This window comes from Magnolia sinica, chromosome 6 (assembly GCF_029962835.1).
Source record: "Magnolia sinica isolate HGM2019 chromosome 6, MsV1, whole genome shotgun sequence".
NCBI lineage: Eukaryota > Viridiplantae > Streptophyta > Magnoliopsida > Magnoliales > Magnoliaceae > Magnolia > Magnolia sinica.
In genome coordinates this window covers 60,536,911-60,558,307 of record NC_080578.1, presented here as the reverse complement: position 1 = coordinate 60,558,307, position 21,397 = coordinate 60,536,911, and the positions used below count along the sequence as shown (strand labels likewise).

The 21,397-nt window shown below is 39.9% G+C and overlaps 1 protein-coding gene and 1 non-coding gene across 2 annotated transcripts; one reads left to right on the top strand and one right to left on the bottom strand.

Annotated features, from left to right (window-relative positions):
* The first annotated feature begins 534 nt into the window (after positions 1 to 534).
* LOC131250437 (small nucleolar RNA R71) lies at positions 535 to 641 on the top strand. Its single transcript, XR_009173364.1, has one exon. It is a non-coding gene; the product is annotated as a small nucleolar RNA R71 (small nucleolar RNA).
* A 17,003-nt stretch (positions 642 to 17,644) lies between these two features.
* On the bottom strand, positions 17,645 to 19,290 carry LOC131248788 (uncharacterized protein At3g28850-like). The gene has a single exon (XM_058249242.1). It carries the CDS (start codon positions 19,139 to 19,141, stop codon positions 18,110 to 18,112), a length of 1,032 nt encoding a protein of 343 aa, XP_058105225.1. The 5' UTR covers positions 19,142 to 19,290; the 3' UTR covers positions 17,645 to 18,109.
* Between the last annotated feature and the right edge of the window lie 2,107 nt (positions 19,291 to 21,397).

Below are 21,397 nucleotides of genomic sequence, written 5' to 3'. Positions count from 1 at the left end.
GGCCCTTGTGGATAATTGGTTACATTTGCAGTTGGTTCATTTCTCCAATTAAGGTTCCACTCATTAGGAGTGTGCATGTCAGAATTTGGTGCACCAAGTACTCATTGATATGTGTTTGTAATATCTGCTTGAATGTGAAACACCTCTAGAAAAGCTGGGATTGTAAGACAATCTTTGATTGGGTGTACATCGCTCTTACAAATTCCAAATACGGTTTCAACGACTACTTTGGGCTAAGTTGATTCCTTCCTAGATTCCAAGTCCTCAGTTTTTCATGTGAGAATTACCAACCGTACATGAATATCATCCTCCTCCTTAAGTATATGTATTCCTATCTCTCTTGGCACTTCCTTGAGAGTACTAGCTTGGTTTGATGTGTCCCATTATTGAGCGTTTTCAGCTAGCATGTCAAAGTAATCTCATGCATCTTCTAGTTTCTTATCCATGAACTCGCCATTACACATCATCTGTACAAATTGGCGCATGTTTGGATTGACTCTGTCTTAAAAAAGATCAATTTTTCACCAAGTTTTGTAACCATAGTGTGGGCAATCGAGAAGTAAGTCTTTGAACCATTCCCAACATTTAAAGAAGGTCTCATTATTTTTCTGGGAGAAGTTCATTATTTCCCGTATAAGAGCGTTGGTTTTATGAGCTGCGAAGAACTTATTAAGGAACTCCTAGTTCAACTTTTCCCATGTGCCAATGGATTTAGGCCTTAATGAATGAAACCATGATTTGACCTTTTCTTTTAGAGAGAATGGAAATAATTTAAGGCTAATTGTATCAGAAGGAACATCATTAAAATGTATGGTTGTAACAATCTCTTCAAATTCTTTAATATACATATATGGATTTTAATCAAGTCCATGAAACTTAGGAAGTAATTGGATTATCTCAAGTTTAAAGTTCACGTTTCCTGTATTGATTGGGAGAATTATGCAGGAAGATGAACTTGTTCTCACTAGTTGTAAAAAATCTCGTAAAGTTCGAATCGGTGGAACTCGATGCACTTCATTCTCATCATGCACCATCTTAATAGGTGGTGTGTGATGCACAGGATCTTCATCAACTTGATGTTCTTGAGTCATGCTCTCATATGATATTTCAAAAATATTTGAGGATTTTCTAACTTGTCAATGGATTTTTCAACCAAAACTCCTTCTCTCAAAGGTCTCAGAGTATGGTTCCTTACCTATAAGGGCATGAAACACACAAAATTTTAATTCTATTTTCTAATTCCTACAGCAAGTATGGAAAGCAAGTAGAGGAAAGAAGTTAAAAGAACATTACCAGATCAGAGTTCTATGTTAGGACCCTACAAAACAGAAAACAATGCTAGTTTCTAAAAACAAAGCAGAAAATCCTAAACTAGAAACAAAACAGAAAGTTAGTCCTAATCTTAACTTAATTCTAACACTAATTAATTTCAGAAAAATGCAGCCATAGTCCCCGGCAACAACGCCAAAAACTTGTTCACAACCCCAAGTGTAGGGTCGCAATGTAGTAATAATCTCGGTGAGACCGAGGTCGAATCCACGGGGACTAAACTTGTGCGTATTTTAAAAGTAACTAGAACTAGAACTAGAAGACGATCTAAGTTAGAAATTTGAAAATAAAGTGAGTAATTGTGAATATTGATTAAACTAACAATTGAAAGGTGGGAACTAGGGTACCAAGGATCCACTTGTAGCAATTGAGATGCTACCTTGCATGATTCAAGAGATCCAACTGGAATCAGAGTCTTATCTTATCCAATTAGAAAAAGAGATGGTCAAATCTCTGAACTTCTTATTGATCTAGTCTCAATGGAAGAGAATTATGAAAATTTGGAAGGAATTTCGTCACCCTACCATGCCCAAGGGATGATGGTGAACAACAGGATTTACCACTCCCATAATCTCAAAGAGGAAAAGAAGATATTCAAAACTACTGCAAATCTATTGTAATTGGAATCACAACAAACCAATTAAAACTGAAAATATTCCTTAAAATCAACTAAAAATCAATGAAGTTTAACATAAAACCATGAATCAAAGAAAAATAAATATCCTAATCAAGCTACAAGCTTCACCTCTTAGCCCTAGCTAAGAGGTTTAGCCAACCATAGACATGATTAAGCTAAAATCTCTTAAGAACAGCATAAAAATCAACTAAGGAAGAAGAAGAAAAGCTCTAGGACGAAAGCTCCACCCTTTTGCTTCACTCCTCAAACCTTAAAATATCCTTTGGAGCATCCTACGAACTCCTATTTATAGTTGGGGAACTCTAACTTTCGCACTGAGTTGGAAAAATTAGGAAACCGCCTCGAATTTACGCAGTCCGTGCAAAATCTGCGTAACCTTAGATGAATTGAAGGCAATCTTCGATTGGTCGAAGATCGCGCGAATTTAAGAAATAATGTCGTTGGAGTTTGAGCGAAGTTTCTTAGTGTTGAGGGTCAAATATTGCATATTATCCCCCATTTATATCTTGGTTTTAATATTCCTTAATTGGAATTTCTTATTTCTTTTTTAGAAACTAATTTACTTTCCTTTTTCTTCTACAGGATCCCAAAATAGAAACTTCTAATTTGGTAAATTCTTTCTAATTTTCTTTCTTTCTATTTATAAGATTTAGAAACTTTCTTAATTTTTTTTAGATACTAACTTTCTATTTCTAGATTTAGAAACTAACTTTTCTTTCTATTTCTAGATTTAGAAACTTTCTTCATTTATTTTAGAAACTAACTTCTTATTTCTTATTTTTAGAAACTAATTTATTTTTAAGACTAATTTTTTTGTTTTGTTTTTAGGTTAGGATTTTTCTGGATTTTTCTTTTTTAGGGACTAACATTGTTTTCTGTTTTGTAGGATCCTAACATAGAACTCTCCAAACCAGTAAACTCTTTTTAACTTCTCCTCTACTTACTTTCCATATTGCTGTAGGATTTTTTTTTCTTTTATTTTATGTTAGGATTAGGTTCAGGATTAGGGTTTCACCATGTATATGCAAGAGTGGGAACATCAATATGCTAAGCTAGTTTTAGAGAATGCAAGAAATTGTGAAGGGCTGTCAGATGATTATGATAGAAAACAACCTACGTCTCAAAATTTTTCTGAAAACATCATCCAAAACCAAACAGAATATAATACTCCACGGGTTAAGAAGTCCTTCGGTGATTATGGGGGGGGAGGGAATAATTACACTCCATATGACCCGTATTGGAATGAGAATGAGTATCACCCATCAGACAAGAAGAAAACAATGCATGATTATATTATGGGTGATAATGCATACCAACAAACATCCAACTTTCCCACTTATGACCCATATGACTATGATTAGTGGAAACATCAACATTGGAGAGACGAACCAACAAGAGATTATAACGATTATTCTCTTAGGTCCTCTACCTTTGAAACCCAACCAGAAACGATCCAAGAGGGGTCACTTCAGGATTACATAGATGATTTTACTGGCATCAGAAGAATGATAGAAGCCCTTGCATCGCGCCTTGATAAGCTAAAGGAGGCTAGTTCACCCCAGCCACAACCCAATCCAATTCTTCATTCCCAATTCCCTACTTATAATCAGTGGAAACACCAAGATTGGGAAGTTGAATCAACAATACATCATAGTGACAATTCTCTTGGGTCCTATACCTCTGACATCCAACAAGAGACGATCCAAGAGAATTCACTTCAGAATTCCACACAAACTCTAGAGCTCATCCAGTAAAACACACTCCAAAGATTTTAAGAACTAATAAAAGATATACAACAGTTATGTTCATGTGATGCGATTATAGAGAATATTGAAATTGAGAATGAAGAGTTAAATTGTGTTAATGAGTATACAATTCAATTTCCCAAAGAGTCGATTTCAATGACTGTCCAAAGGAATGATCCAGAGAGATGAGTGTCTTTCAAATATAATGATACTGACATACTCCAGTCACATAACACACTTGACTTCAATGAGGAGGAAGAGGCTAGTTTATTCAAGCCTCAAATCAACCTAGAAAAATAGTATGAGGAAAGTGATCCCATCTCACTTGTGTACTACATTGAATTGGAAAATGATAAGGATTGGGATGACAGTCATGAGTTTATAGCTCAAATTTCACTGGAATCGACCTCAGTTTGGTTCAGGTCAATGATCGAGAGGTACAGGAAGTTATTGACCATAATAATCTACTCCACCCATCTGACATGCTGAATTAAATGTGGAGGATAAGCTCCCTTCAATCGACCCTTCCAACTCTTGTGATGCATATTTAGACCACTCCCCTGAGTTAAATTATAATATGGTTAGGGAGATGGACGAGTTGCTTGATAGGACTCTGGAATTTGAAACCACCCAGTGGAGGCCACTATTTGAGTTGTCAACCCTTGATGATACAATGCCTTTATTGAGTGGTATCAATTAACAGAGTCTTCACATCAATTCTTCGCCTGTTGATCCTAAATTTATCTATGTAGGGCAAGTAAGATACATCCAGTGACTATTTATTCTCACTAAGATAAAGAGCAAGAGAACATGTTTCCATCTACTTTTAAGGACAATGGAGCTATTAGGCATATCATCACAGATCTCGATGTGGAGAACGAGTCTCTCTTAACTGAATCTCCCAGCTCTCTGGAAGATTGCTTGACACACTTTGAAGATCCAAATGATAATTTGATAATAGAAATAACAGATTCCTTGCAAGACAATACCTCAGTAGTTGTTACTAACCGAGAGAACCCTTATTCTAAAGCCCCTCCTTCTACAGATCCTGAATGTTTACCATTAAAGGAGGAGCTGAAAATTGAACCAGAGCCGAAAACATTAGAATGTGTTGGGACTACATCACCTACTGAGAATTTTTCTGAATTACATCTACTTATAGTCTTTGATTCACCATGGTGTTCTAACATTAAAACTTTTTCTGTCACAGGTGAATCATATATACTTTGGACAGCTCAGGAGATTAAAAGGAAACTTTATACTGAGGTCCATAAATTTCTCTGAAAATTCATGCTCCAGGACATCCAAGCCTATTGTAAAAAGGGCTTTTAGATGATCTTGTTGAGAAACCTATTTAGAAATTTATAAATATATTGGCCGGAGGAGGAACCTTGCGGCATGACTAAGTAGCTTTCTCCTGTTTTCCTAGTTAGGTTTACTGTTTTCAAAGAATTTAGGATTAGGATAGTTTGCTTTCCGTTGTTTTAGGACAGTTTGCTTTCTGCTGTTTAGGATAGTTTACTTATTGTCTATTGAGTCTTTTGTGCTAACCCATCTTCACATTGAGATCATTGAAAAAGCCTAAAAAATTCTTTCTTTAGATATTATCTTTCCTTCTTCAGGTATTATCTTTTCATCGCTTCCCTTTTCTTTTCATTGCCTCTTTTGCATTACATGCTTATTTCTTTTACATTAAGGACAATGTATATTTTAGGTTGGGGTGTGGATTAGACAAGCCAATTAGTGTTTTTTTAGTCTTTGAGCAAAAAATGCGAAAAATTGAAATTTTTTTGAAAAATTAGAATTACAAGATGCTTAATGTTGATGCCTTATGTCTCTTGGAGTTTAGTCACTTGGGAGATCTCAAAATTAAGTTAAGTCATTGATCCTCGATTAGAAGTTTTAAACATTGATTGAGTTATGATCTCACATGTCACATCTAGCTTACATAGTAAAGTGTCAATTTGATATTAAATTGTTAACTTGATGATTATTACGCATGGAATGAACCAACATGGGGAATTTGTCTATCATGTTCAATGGGAAGAATTGAAAAGAAAGAAAAAGAAAATACCCAGCTAAAAAAATAGTTGTCGCCGAAAAGGATTACCTATTAAAGATCTTTAAAAAGGTTGACATAGCGTGAAAGCCATCGATGGAAAAAATCAAAAGCTGGAGGAATAAAAGAGGGAACTAAAAAGATGAACTGTAAGGCGAGTTTCGGGTTAGGTTTTAATTGTCTTAAATGCTCTTTTAATTATCAATGTTATCATGAAAGTTACGAATTGAACCTTTGATTGTGATAAGTCCAGACTTCATTATACACCCATGAAACTCAATGTTTGGAATTGTTCTAATTGGAGGATTAATGCTTTGAACTTTATTATGAAACTTACTGAGTGCTAGAGTTTAGAAGAAGATAATGCACAACATTAATGTATTTTAGAATTCTATTATCTAGATTTTTTTTAACCCACTTAAGCTTATAGAAATTATCCTATGGTTCTCGAAATATTTTTTATATACTTTGCTCAGGACTAGCAAAATGCGGGTTGGGGATTGTGTTGAGGGTCAAATATTGCATATTATCTCCCATTTATATCTTGGTTTTATGAACATGATAATGCTTAATGTTCTATTTTACTCATGTTTGTGTTACAAGGTAAATTTAAGAGCTTGGATTGAAAAGGGTGCTAAAAGCATAGATTTAAGGCTCAAGAATCACTAAGGCAAGGGATGGATCTTATGAGACTAAGATTTTAGAATTCACATATTAAAGATCTAAGAAAACCAAGTGAGGAATGAAGAGAATCAAAGATTTGAAGTGAAGAAAAGGAATCCAGAAATCGTCTTGAAAAAACATATTCTGAAACTCTGGGTCATTTTGTGAAATTACGCAGAGTGATGAAGTTTATTTTGGAAAACTGTGCAGAGTGAAGTCTATTTTAGCAAACTACGTAAATTTGAGGTGGTTTCTATACTTTTCCAATTAGGTGTGAAAGCTAGAGTTCCACAACTATAAATAGGACTCCCTAAGATGTTCCTAGGCATCTTCTAGGGTTTAAAGAGTGGAGCAAAAGGGTGGAGAAGCCATCGCCAAGAGTTTTTCTTCTTATTCTTCCTTAGTTGTTTTTATGCTTTCTTCTAGGGTTTTAGATCCAATCATGTCTATGGTTGGCTAAACCTCTTAGCTAGGGCTAAGAGGTGAAGCTTGTAGCATGATGAGATGTTTTTATTACTTTGATTCATGTTTATGTTGAATTTCATGGATTCTAATTTGATATTTAAAGAATACTTTCAGTTTTTAATGTTTATTGTGACTCAAATTACTAGATTTACAATAACTTTGAGTATTTTCTTTTCTTGATTTAAGATTGTGAAATTAGTAAGTCCTGTTGTTCACCATCGTCCCTTGGGCATGGTAGGGTGATGGAATCCTTCCTAATCTTCACAATTCTCCTGCTTTGAGATTATAGGATTGGTAAATTCTATTGTTTGCTATTGTATCCTAGGCATGGTTTGGTGACGGAATCCCTGCCAATTATCTTAGTTCTCCTTCATTGAGAATTAAGTCAATGGAAGTTCAGATTTTGTTTTATTGATATATTTTCTAATTGGATAGGATAAGACTCCAATTCTAGTTGTGTTACTTGAATCAAGCAAGAGGGCTCCCTGATCACTACAAGTGGAGCCTTGACACCCTAGTTCTCACCTTTAAATTTTTTGTTTTAATTACTCTATTCACAATTACTCTCTCAAAACTTCAGAATTAGTTTCACATCTTCTTTTAGTTCTACTTCTAGTTAATTTCAGAAATGTATAAGTTTCAGTCCCTGTGGATTCGACCTCGGTCTTACCAAAATTATTACTACATCGCGACCCTACACTTGGGGTTGTGAACACTTAAACTAGTCGAGCCAGAGCCAGAGCTTCTACTAGTTGAGAATCTCGCAATTTCACTTCAAATCTTCGATTTTCTTCATTCCTCACTTAGTTTTCTTGGATCTTTGGCATGTGAATTCTTCAATCTTGATCTCTTAAGATCCATCCTTTGCTTCGGTGATTCTTGAGCATTAAATCCATAGTTTTAACATTCTTTTCAATCCAAGCTCTCAGATTCACCTTGCAACACAAACATGTATAAAATATAACATTAAACAGTATCATGTTCATGAAACCAAGATATAAATATGGAAAAGTATACAATATTTGACACTCAATAGTCGTCAATGAATGTGACGAACCATGACGACCTTCCGGCAGAAACCACGGGCACCAACTATTCACAACCCCAAGTGTGGGACTGCGATATAGTAATAACTTGGTGAGACTGAGATCGTATCCATCAAGACTAAAACTATATGTATTTTGAAAATAACTAGAACTAGAACTAGCGATCTAAAAACTGAAAGAATTGAGATGAAATGTATAAACTGAAGTAATCAAGGTAGGGGAAACTAGAGTGCTAAGGATTCGCTTACAGCTATAATGGTGCTACTTTACTTGATTCAATAAGAACACAACTGGAATCAAATTCCTATACCATCTAATTGGAAGTTGAAACAATTAAATCATAGTGTTGCTGAACTTTATTGTCACGCCCCAAACCCAGAAATCGGATTCGCAGGAATCCCGATTACTGAATCCGGTACCGACAGCCTCCGTAGTACCTCATTCTCGAGTCCTAGCGTCCATACGCCAGATTCCGATCCTGGGATCCTACAAGGAGGATTTTTTTTTGTATATACATTTAACTCGTAATAAACATAACCACAAGATTACCCAATTGACAAAGGCAACATCATCATCACATATCCACTAATATAATCATTTGAGTACAATGCTGAAAGGGAAAATACATATATCGAAATCAAAGCTCCAGAATACAACTGCACGCTCCAATCTCAACGCTGCTGCAACCTAATAACACCTGCACGCATCTATCGTGCATAAGCTTATAGAAAGCTTAGGAGGTGGTGTAAGTGTGTGCACAAGGTAAGTGTCAAGTATTCAATACAATGTCATTATCATACAAACTGGAAGTACTGGTAATCCATAAATCGTACAATATCGGAATAAGCAAAGATACTAGCAAGATCATGAATTATCTGAGTAAGCAGAAATACTGACAAGAGCAAGAATTATCAGAGTAAATAGAAATACTCACAAGATCATAGATCATACGATAACAGAGTAAGCGGAAATACGAGCAAGTCCATGAGCCAATCAATATCAGAATACACAATATATAACAGCTACGCAAACGAGGAGTCATAAAGAGCCAATATCAAATGCCGAGAATGCAATGGGGTATATAATTCCTTATGTGTTCACAAATACGTCAGCCATATCTAGACCATATAAATGCAGAAGCACAGTAACCCAAGATGTCGTATGCCGCGGATGTAATGCAATATGCGGTGTGAATGGAATGACCATGCTGGAGTGTGAAGTCGGGATGGTAGTACGTAGTATCGCAGGCTATGGGGTCTATCACAAGGGACTTCTATCCAAACCAGTCCCATACCTAAATTTGGATAGTCAGACTCAATGTGGTAAACTCCTGATCTCAGGTTAGTCGCGCGCCCCAACCAAAATCCTGGCCATTGCGAAAGCACACGTAACAACTAGTTGCATACCACCAACCCGAGTAGATAGTGAATGAATGAATGCATGAATGAGTATGCAACTCCTGCTCACTAAATCTACATATCAGTACGGTTCATCTCTGGGATCATCACCGGGGTTTAGTACACTCCAAATGGCACTGCCGCTCTCCCAGCCGCACAGTCCAAGTGAGCGTAAGAAACCTCACTATCCGCCTGGCCAATAGTCTGCCAATACCTATCCGGCATGTCGATAGCGGACCCATTCACGAGCTGGTCAAACTCATCCTAGTATTGCCCCCTACCCTCGGGCGGGTAAGGCCACACCCCCTCCCAACCGACCACGACACAGTGAGAGACGTGGCCTCCTGGTATTCGGCACTCGGGCGCTCATGTATCCACTCGGTCTCGACGTTGGGGCGTCTCCTGGCCACGGAGGTTTAGGAATTTTCGCCCAGGGACATCTATGGCGCCCGTATGCTAGAATAAAATATTTCCGGTGTCCCATTTGGCCATCCACGATATGCCTGTGGAGGCTACGACCCTGGTGTCGCTAGGGCGTACAGTAATCATAATGCAAGATGCATGAGTCATACAATCCAGTCATGCATCAATCCTGTGCATACTGCGTGCTCAAGTGAGATAACCTCCGCCTATCAGGGAGTCTCATAACAACATGCTCAATGACATATGCAATGATCATCCACATCTCATAACAAACATGCAGATGATGCGTATGGGCATGTATCATGATGCTATGCTGTCACATACTCATAATCGGTATCAACAACCGGCATCGACAGTCGACCCCGACAATGTGGACATTTAACCAACATTGCCCCCCAAGGAATGGCCCTCATGAATCCTAACATATAGTGGACCCATGACCTCACACAAGGGCCAAATATAGAACACCATGGGCCTTACTCAAGAGCTTAATACATATCACGATGGGCCTTTCACATGGGCCTAACATACATCACAATGGCTCCATAGCCTAGCCCTCAAACACACCACAATGGGCTTCGTACAATCATAATGGGCTGCGTCACATGGGGCTAATACCCATCACATGGGCTACATATACATCACAATGGGCCACGTCCATGGGCCTTTATACATCATAGTGGACCTCAACCTACGAGCAGAATATACATCACAATCGAAATCCACAATCGGCTACGATGATTGGCCTTGATCGATAATCAGCCAATCGACCACAACAATCATAATCGGTAGTCGATAATCAGAATCGGCAAATTAGTCACGTCAATCAGAATCGGTCAATAATCCGCCTCGTTGATTGGTCGAACATGGCCTATGGGAAGGTCACAATATGAACATTCAACCATCATCGCCCGTCAAAGTGGACATTTAACCAACATTGCTCCCAAGTAGTGGCCCATGTAGAGTCAAACATAAGGTGGGCCCAAATATCCGACAGGTGGCCTCAAATAGTCATCACAGGTGGGCCTTGCACGCGCAGCACGTGGGCCTACGCATCACCGTGGGTCGATACATTAGGCCGCTCCATTCGCCTAATATGCACATCACGGTGGGTGGCATCATTGGGCCGCATCAATGAGCCAGAAATACATCTCGATGGGCCTCATCACATGAGTAGGAATATTTCACAATGGCCTCACTAAATGGGTCGGAAACACATCTCAATGGGCCACAACGTATGGGCCGAGTATATATCATAATGGGCCACGACCCATGGGCCACTACCCGTGGGCCTCAAATACAAGTGGGCCACATTAATGGGGCCCATATATAAACCTCAGGTGGGCCCTGCTCATGGGCTTCAAATACATAATATGTGGGCCCTACCCATGGGTCTTATACGCATCAAATGGGTCACGCGTCATGGGCCCAATACATGTCACAATAGGCCTTGCATCAATGGGCCGCACTAATGGGCCTCGTACACATCAAGTGGGTTGTATCAAATAGGCAGCACTAATGGGCCTTGACCCATGAGCCCTGATATATATCATAATGGGGTGCCTACCCTGGATGGCGTGGATAAAAATACATCAAAGTGGGCCTGACAAATGGGCCACAACATACATCAAAGTAGGCCTCATAACATGGTCATACATACATCAAATGGGCCACACCAATGGGCCCCATGTATATCAAATGGGCCACACTCAAATATAAGTGGTGATAATGATTTTCACTACTGAAATTTTCAAGGCCCGCCATAACATTTATTTCCTATCTAATCTAATCATAAGGTCTCAAGATTTCAAAGATAGTCGTTCAATCCTCACCGTGCACTATGGTCCACTTGATAAATAAATCTGTATTATTTTCATCCTAAACCTTAAAATCATTTTTCCAAAAATGGTTGGACAGTTGGATGAAACACATGCATCGTGGTGAGTCCCATAGGGATGGAAGGCATAGATAAGTCACATATCCTGTTATGGAGGTCCACAATTGGGGACACAACACATACATAAATGGGTCTTAAGTAAGACCCACCAAAATGTTTATTTTCCACCCATCCTAGGGCCCAACATACTATCCATCCAAACTGGGGCCAACATGATGTTTATTTTCCATCCAAACTAGTCTGGTGATAGGGTCACATAGGCCTAGGGCCCGCTATAATATTTATTTGCATCCAACCTGGGCCACTGTAATATTTATTTGCATTCAACCTGGGCCACTGTAATATTTATTTGCATCCAACCTGTTACTAAGGTCATATAGACCTGGGGCCCACTACAATATTTATTTATTTATTATTATTATTATTATTATTATTATTATTTTAACCTGTTGATAGGGTCACATGACATTGGACCCACTACAACATTTACTTGCATCCAATCTATTGATAAAGTCACATGGGCCAGGGGCCCACCGTAATGTTTACTTGCCATACAACCTCTTTATAAAGTCACGTGGACTGAGCCACTGTAATATTTATTTGTCCACCAAACTTTTGGTACGGTTATGTGATCCTGGGGTCCACCATGATGTAGTTCACAAATCCAACCCATTCATTGTGTGTGTCCCACCAATTTAAGCGTCCAAACAGAGTTTCAGGTGGATCCAAGCTGCATGTGGACCCCAGAGTTGATTCCATGTGGCTTGACATACCACCGCATGAAAGATGATGGTGTGGGCCATACGAGAACTTTTTATAACTGATTTTTAGAACCAACGTATCAAAAAAAGGGACCTATTAAATGAATGGCGTGGATGTAGAACATACATCATGGTAGGGTCCACCATTGGGGCCAATGGGACCCTCCCTACTTAACGTTGGACGTCCAGGGAGTCTGGACGTCAATGTACATGCATGCATATATATATATATATATATATATATATATATATTCTTTTATCCTAGGTGGGACCTACATTAACCAGATCTACTCCGTCCATTATATGTGTCCCATAAAATTAGAGGTCCAAACCAAGTTTCAATCACATCCAAAACTCAGGTAGGCCCCACCAAATGATTTTATATGTTTAGACATGTTTTCACATGATTTTAGATGGTGTGGTCCGTCTGAGTCCCGTATAAGGCTGATTTTTGGGATGGACATCTAGATTGTGGGGACCCATAAAATTCATGGTGTTGATGGTCGAAACACATCACGGTGGGGCCCACAACTAGGGCCGTGCGCCCTGCCAGACCACCCGCCCGCCAGCCGCAGGCAGTGCCTGCACGTACTGACAGTGGCAGTGCTACTGCTGCTGTTGGCTCTTTTTTTTTTTTTTTGAATGCCGTTTTCTTACGGATTTTTACAGGTGGGGCCCTCATCAGAAACATCCGCTCCATTCATTGGCTTCCATACCCCAAGACCATCCAAACAAGCCCGATAAGTAGTATATTTTTGGCGAATAAAAACATTTAGGCAGATTTTAACAGTAAACATTATTATTTCCTATGGTATGGCCCACTTGATTGTTAGATCAACCTCATCTTTTGGTTCAACGCCTAAAATGAGCTGAGAAGTCAAATGGACGGCGTGGATTTTATACATACATCAAGGTGGGGTCTGCATGTGTAGCCCACCCCAAAGCACTCTTCCTTTTTCTTTTTTTTTTTTTTTTTTTACACCACCGTAACAGTACACACACTCCATGGCCGCTCCCTGTCCAACGGACAGCATGGATATAACACAATCATCATGGTGGGTCCCACGTATAGGTGGCCCACGTGTCATCAGGGTGGGTCCCACATGAGCATGGCCCACCGTTCTTAAATCAATTGATGTTTGTGTGTTTCCACCACCATAAGGTAGGGTCCACATGATTTGGATGGTTTGGGTGAAACATACCTCAAGGTGGGGTCCATCCAAGTGGGCCACACATCACACAAAAAAAGAGGATGAGGAAGAAAGGGCACCCACATTTGATCTGCTTGGACCTCTTCTTCCATCAATGCATCCTAGAGCTCCAAATAGTGCATTTGAACGGTGGAGATTGATTTTGGAGAGTGGGATTGGGTGGTAGAGAGTGGGCCACACCAAGCTCCTCCATGGAAGCCATGGACGTTGGAGCTCTTGGGGGTTGTTTGGAGAATGAGAGAGAGAGGAGTGAGAAAGAGATGGGTGATGGGAGAGAGGGATGGTGCATGTTGACTTTTGGGTGAAAAAAAGAATGGGTGCCATGCCTTGTTGGTGAAAAGGGGATGGCTAAGTAAGGTTGTGTACTTAAACTTGATTAATGGAATGATGTGACATTTAAGGTAGAGATTCTCTTGGAAATTGCGACGCGCAGTGTTTTCTCGAACCGAACGCGGGCCCACATTTCCTGGCCTGAGTATCGCCTCGGCGAGTGAGACGCGGCGTCGGAATCGCAGTGACTGCGCGGTCGTAAGGGTATAGGTCTCGGGTCGAGCTGACACTGGAATACGGGATACCACTCGGGGTCGTGCGCAACTGCCAATAAAAGATCGTGGGTCGCCGGAATTCCACCGGGAGGACCACGGAAGCCTACGGGACGGTACGGGCTAGAATACGGGGCTTATGATTTAGTTCACACATGAAGCACCAATCTCATGATCGTAGGGAATTTGTGCATCAACCATGCCCATGGACAATGGCGGATCACAAATTTTATAAATCACTTGATTACAAAAAGAGGGACGAAGATATCAAGAATTTTTTGAGTATCTACTATAATTTGAATCACAATAAATCATAGAAAACTAGAAATATTTCTTTATTCAAACTAGAAATCAATGCAAATTTAACATGAACTTGAATAAAAGTAAAATAAAAATCAAAATAAACTACAAGCTTCACCTCTTAGCTCTAGCTAAGAGATTAGTTAACCATAGATATGATTAAGCTAAAACTCTCAAAGAAAAACATAAAAAACTAAGGAAGAAGAAGAAACTCCTTGGTAGCAACTCCACCCTTTGCTCTACTCCTTGAACCCTAATTCATGTTAGAACTCCTTGGAGAACCCAAATATATAGGCTTCGTTCGGCCGACTTCGAAAAACGCTTCAAATTTATGCAAATCGCACATTGTCGATCTCATCAAACATGTTTCGATGTCATTGAAGTATGGAATCCCAGTTGAATTCGGAAGTACACGCGTTTGCACTGCATAAGCTGTCGATGTCATCGACAGACTTTCAATGTCATCGAACAGGCCTTCGATGTCTTCGCATAGGTCTTTGATGGAATCAAAATTTGTACCCAATTGTCTAACAATTAAATTTAATTTCCACTTAATTCTCGATGTGATCGATTTGCCTTCGATAGCATCGAACACTTACTTCGATGTCATTGACAGATGAGTTCAGTTTTTTCTAAATTTCTACACTTTACAAATCCAATTTTATTCTTTCTTTACTTGATTTTCTTGGATCTTGGGCCCTTGAAATCTTCAATCTTGGTCTCCAAAGATCCATCCTTTGCAATGGTAATCTTCGAGCATCCATTTCCACGCTTTTAGTATCCTTTTTCATCCAAGCTCTCGAAATCACCTTGCAAAACAAACATACATAAATATATCGATGAAGCACTATCATGTTCATAAAACCAAGATATAAACAATGAGAAATATGTAATATTTGACACTCAACACCGGCCCCCATACGTCAGAATACACATAGTCAAGAATACCCTTACATACATGTTTTCTAGATTTAAAAGATAACCTTGAATGTTTACCATATATACAGTTCACATATATTAAAATCAATGCTTTTAAAGATTAGAATTAAACAACGGTCAGAAAGTACCTTCATGCCCTGCTTGCTCATGTGGCTCAAACGGGCATGCCACATACGTGTGGGCATGGAATCCACTTCAGCTGCTCAGCTCCACCCAATGAAGTATTCTCGATCAACCTGTTAAGGTTCCTGCTCCTCTGTGCTTTCATGATAACGAATGCCCCTTTTGAAACTTTAAGGAACCCATTGAAACCGATGAATCTGTACCCAAGTGTCTCGAGTGCACCAAGAGATACCAAACTCTTCCTCATATCTGGAACGTGCCTTATATCGGTCAAGGTACTCTCCATGTCAACAAATATCTTGATGCACACTAATCCAACACCCGCAACATTACATGTATTATCATTGCCCATAAATATCTGACCACCATCACACTCTTTGTAACTGGTGAACCAATTCTAATAAGGAGTCATATGATATGATGCCCCAGTATCTAGAATCCACTCGTCCCTACAATCATCTTATAAGTGTCTGATCATGGGTGCAGACAACACATCACTCCACTCATGTCCTCATCAGACTCTGCAGTACTGGCCTCCATGGAAGAAGCCTCTGAGTTCTCTCTATTGCTTTAGGGTTTGTGCAATCCTTCTTCATGTGCCCAGACATCCCACAATCTTGATCGAGAAAATCCATTGTTTCGCTCAGAATCTCGCCCCCTCATGACTAATGCATCAGTAGAGGTGTCCATGTCACCGCTTTTCTTTCTCATCGCCTTTCCTTGAAGGGTTGAGATAATGGTATCAACGCTAAGGCTTGATCTACCAGTGCAACAAAAAGTCCTTGAATGACTTGTACGAAGCCGGGAGAGAATTCAATAGAATACATGCCTGATCTTCATCCTTTATCGTTTTCTCCACATCCAACAATATGCAAATCATCTTGTTAAAGTTGCTAATGTGGACCTCAACATCGTCTCCCTCTGCCATCTTCATGTTGAACAAGTTAAGCTTCAAGTATAGATGGTTTTCAAGAGATTTCTTCATATATATATTTTCTAACTTCGCCTATAAACTTGTTGTAGTTTTCTCCCTCATGACATTATAGAGGACCTCATCCGTTATACACAATTGGAGAGAGGTTCTCGCTTTCTTATCAGTTTTGTTCCATTCATCATCAGTTATAGATTCCAGCTACTTCTCAAGGAGTACATCATCCAATCCTTGTTAAACTAAAAGGCTGATCATCTTGACCTTCCATAGTTCAGAGTTATTTTTCTCAAAATACTTCTCAACATCATAGATTTCAGCCGCTTCTCAAGGAGTGCATCATCCAATCCTTACCAAACTAAAAGGCGATTGACCTTCCATACTTCGGAGTTATTTTTCTCGCAATACTTCTCAACATCAAACTTAGGATTTGCCGCCATTGATACTCTACTTTCATATTCAAACTGCATCCCAACATTTTTCTCTGATACTACTTGTTGGGGACTCGCGGAAGCACACAGAGATGAATCAGGCAAAGTATTCCAATCACACAATCAAGTCTAATCACAAAGACTCTGAATTTAATATGGAAAAACGCTTGCGAGAAAAAAACCACGACACAAAGGAATAGTAATTACTATGAAAGCAGAAAATTACAAGAGATAGAGAGAATACCCAATTCGAACAAACCTCGAATCTCTCCTTATAGGCCCTTGAAAACCCTAGGAGCGAATTAAAAAGCCTTGAGATATACCCTAATCCCGATTACACCCCTATATATAGCCTCATGGAGAATCACAATCAAAATCAGAAACAAATCCCACGGATATGCAACTGTGTAAATATACGCATACGTTCGATGGTACCTTTGATGGGACTTCATTGGCATCGACAAACGGTCGATGGCATCCATCCCACTTCGATGGCATTGAACTAAACAACTAAACGTTCTAGAGACTACACATGAAAATCCTAAATTTTACCGATGGCATCGAGCAGGCCTTCGATGTCATCGAATAACCTTCGATGTCATCGAATAGGGCACCTAAAGTGTCCAACAACCAATGCAATAAATTTCAGATTTTTCCAATGACATCTAGCAGAACTTCGATGGCATCGAGTCTGATCAATGGCATTGATCCTGTAATCGACAAACTGTTGAAATATAGATTTAAGACATCAATCAACACATATTACATACATACAAACAAAAACCAATGCAGTAAAGATGAAGACCATCTGAATTTTACACAAGAAATACCTCAATCCTAGTAAGCATTGACGGAAGATAGAGAAAGAAAATCTCTAGTACAGCAACTCAGGAACAAAACAAAAGGGATGGATGGCTACTTGCCAATATGGTGATTTGTTGTTTGATATCGGGACCAATGGGGTAATGTGTGGCCCACCATGAATCTGCTGTCACTCCAAATAAGTATTGTTTTGTTGTTGGCCACTTCCTTTTAACCATCCATTTTATTCGCCTGATGAACAGAACCCCCCAAGTTTTGGGGCCATGGCATCCCATATTCGTCACGCAGAAAAGCTGCATTGGCATGAGAGTAGAGAGTAGTCCCCAAGTAGCCAGCCATGACATGGTTGGGAAAAAAAAAAAAAAACAAGAAAGAACTAGAGATTCATTCCTCAGCAGCAGCAGGTAGGACATATGACCAATCCATTCTCATTGCAAGTGGGGCATCTAACAGACCCCACCCCATCATCATCAACAACATTATCAGCTATGATCTTACGGCTACCACTGCAGTCGAAACAAAGGACAAACCGAACCCCACCACAGACATTGCACGTTCCACCAGAGCAATCGATCGGCATCCCTCTGAGAAGACTAACCAGCTTCCCTTGCTCGTGTAATCCGAGCACCTCATCAGCACCACCAATGTACCTTCCCTTGATGAACAACCTTGGAGGGACTACTCTACCTCCCAATATCCTCCACAGCTCTTCCCTGAATTCCTTGTGCATTGACACATCTCTCTCTAAGAAGTTTATTTTCAAGTTTCCTAACAGAAATCGAACTCTGTTACAGTCCTCAAATGTCTTCCGGATTCCTCGTATGCTTGTGGTGTACAAAACTACAGATTCTGATCCTCCTGGTGGTGGGCCACGCAGTTCAAATCCCAACAGAGCATCTTCCACATGAGTCTCTCCTTTCTCAAGACTCTCTGAATTTCTGTTTCTGTTATTGGGCTCGTGGGCCTGGAAGTGGAACATCACTGCCCGCTGGAATGCCGCCAGCAGGTCTGGATCGAACAGGCTGCCAGAATTCAAGTCCGGTCGACGGAAAGAGCACTTGTGGAGCTCCGACAGTGGGCTCTGCTGCTGCCTCTCTGAATTATCCTTCACGGGAGACATCGTTTTTGTTGCCGCCGCATTCGGTGGCTGGATATTTTCTTTGTCCATGATGATGTCAATGGCGGGCCCTGCATCTTCTTCTTCCTCATCTTCTCCAAGGTCTCTCATGATCTCAGCTACATCTATGGCATCTGGTTCCTGTGGGGACAGACTACGAAGGGATGGAGTACGGAACACATTAGGAGGGATGGGGTCCAACAGTCCATCTGAAGCATTCATCTGAAGGACTCTGCCATGTTTAAGAGAACCAATCTGTCCAATAGATCTCAGCTTCTTTAGGAACTTTCCTTTCATTCCCTTCATCTTTCTTCTTTGGAATATGAAGAAGAAGAAGAAAGCTTCCCTTGTAAACCCTCCTCCCTGAAATGAAGAGAATGAAATTATTTTTGTATTTCTTTCTTTCCAATGTCTAAGAACTTGGGTATATTGGAAGAAAAAGTACTTCTAGCCATTGAAATGAAGAAAATGTTTTTAAATGATTTTAGAGATTTTTGTGTCTTTATAGAGAAACCCACTTCATGAAAAGGAGAGAGAGAGAGAGTTGCAGATCTAGATATTCTCTCCTTCGTCTTAAGAAAACAGGATAGACCATCTAGTCTGGTGAAGGTTTCAAAACACAGATGGCTAATTGCAACCTTAACCACTCAGCAATGGCATTAAAATTCTATTCAAAACTCAGTTCTATCGTAGTTTAGGCTTATCTATATCAACGGCTCACATCAAACGAAATCATTTCACGTTGTTAAGATGGAGATAATACCAGTCTTTGCTGATAATTGATTCTTCTTCTTCCTCCTCAATTTAAAGAGTGGTAGATGAGAGAGAGATTGGGAGAAAAAAGAGAAACGGATTTCAGTTAGAAGGGGAGGAATCTACAAAAGATCGACAGATCATCAGCCCACTACTATAAACCATCGCCTCAATTTCCAAGAGCTCAAAAAAAAAAAAAACCCTAAAACTGCTACCTCTGAGGTGCTCCCGTAAGTGTGGGCCTGTTGTTGAAAAATGACCCATACTCACCCAACGGCGGAATGCTTTGGGATTATCCACTAATATTAAGAGCCCAGTACTTGGAAGGGGGAGACGAAGGAAAAGAATATGTTAGCTGGCTGTCTCTAAGAGAGAGAGAGAGAGAGAGAGAGAGAGACAATCCCACCTTAGATTTCTCTCCTTACTGATATTGAAAGCCCAGTTATTGGAATGGAGAAAAGGAAATGAAAATGTTAGCTGGCTGTCTGTGGAGAGATGGAGAGAGGAAGCTGGTCTCTCTTTCTCGCTGAGTACTTTCAACGGCTAGAAAGGCGTAGTATTTAAAAATTTTATTGCAAAAAGGAGAACGGTGGGGCAACGGTCATAATGCGAGGTTTTCATGCTGTCTTCCCATTTTACATGTAGGGCCCACGCTTCAATTGAGTAGCGGGGAACGCGGATTGCATACTGACGCTGCCAGTTGCGAGGCGGCTATTGGACAGTGCTCTATGGCCCCCACAGAGATGTATGTGTTTTATCCCTGCCGTGTATCTATTTTTTCGACATCATTTTGACATCATTTCAGGACACGAGCTCAAAAATGAGGCAGATCTGGACCACCCCAGAAGAAAACATTAAAAACTTCGTAGTGCCCACTGTAATCTTCAATTTCCATCCAACCTGTTGATTAGGTTACACAGGCCTGGATGAAGTGTAAACACAAATATCAACTTCATCCAAAACTTTTTTGGCCCACAAGAAGTTTTTAATGGTACACGTTCAATCACCACTTTTTCCTATGGTGTGGTCCACATGAAGTTCTTATATTCCTTAATTTTGATTTTATGCCCTAAAATTATTTGAAAAAAATGGATGGACGGCATGGATAAAACGAATGCATCATGGTGGAGCCCACGTAGGACTATCCAGTAACTATTGGCTATGACGACGCAAACAGGGAATCCGCGTCCAGCAGCAGGGGAGCGGATTAGGTGTGTCCCCGGCCTTACCCAAGAAGGCGTGCTCCTTACCGTGGGGCCTACATTGATGCATGTATTCTATATCCACTCCATCCATCCGTTTTGTTAAGATACTTTTAGAGCATGAGACAAAAAAGGAAGCAGATATAATTCTCAGGTGGGCCATATCATAGGAAATAGTGGTGATGGACTATTAATTCACAATAAATTTTTTGGATCAAGCTTTAATATTTCCCTTTATCCAAGTTTATTTGATCTTACCTACATGTTGGATGACAAATAAATATTACGAGAAACATTTTGGTGGCCCAAGAAAGTTTTTAACAGTAAGGCATCCAATCACCACTGTTTCCTATTGTATAGTCCGACTGAGAATTAGATATTCTTCATTTTAAAGATCATATATTAAAATGGCATAGAAAAACGGATGGACGGAATGGATATGAAATACATTTATCAAGGTGGGTCGTACAGTTATTATGGCCGCACCGTCCTGGGTGAGCGCTGGACGCGCACCTAATCCGCTCCCGTGCAGGGGAATTGTGGCGTGGGCGAAGGTGATGTTTGTGAGAAATCCACCCCATCCATTCATTTTTCCAGATCACATTAG

Coding starts and splice junctions, on each gene's coding strand:
- LOC131248788 (XM_058249242.1), bottom strand. CDS start 19,141: ATGAAGGGAATGAAAGGAAAGTTCCTAAAGAAGCTGAGATCTATTGGA.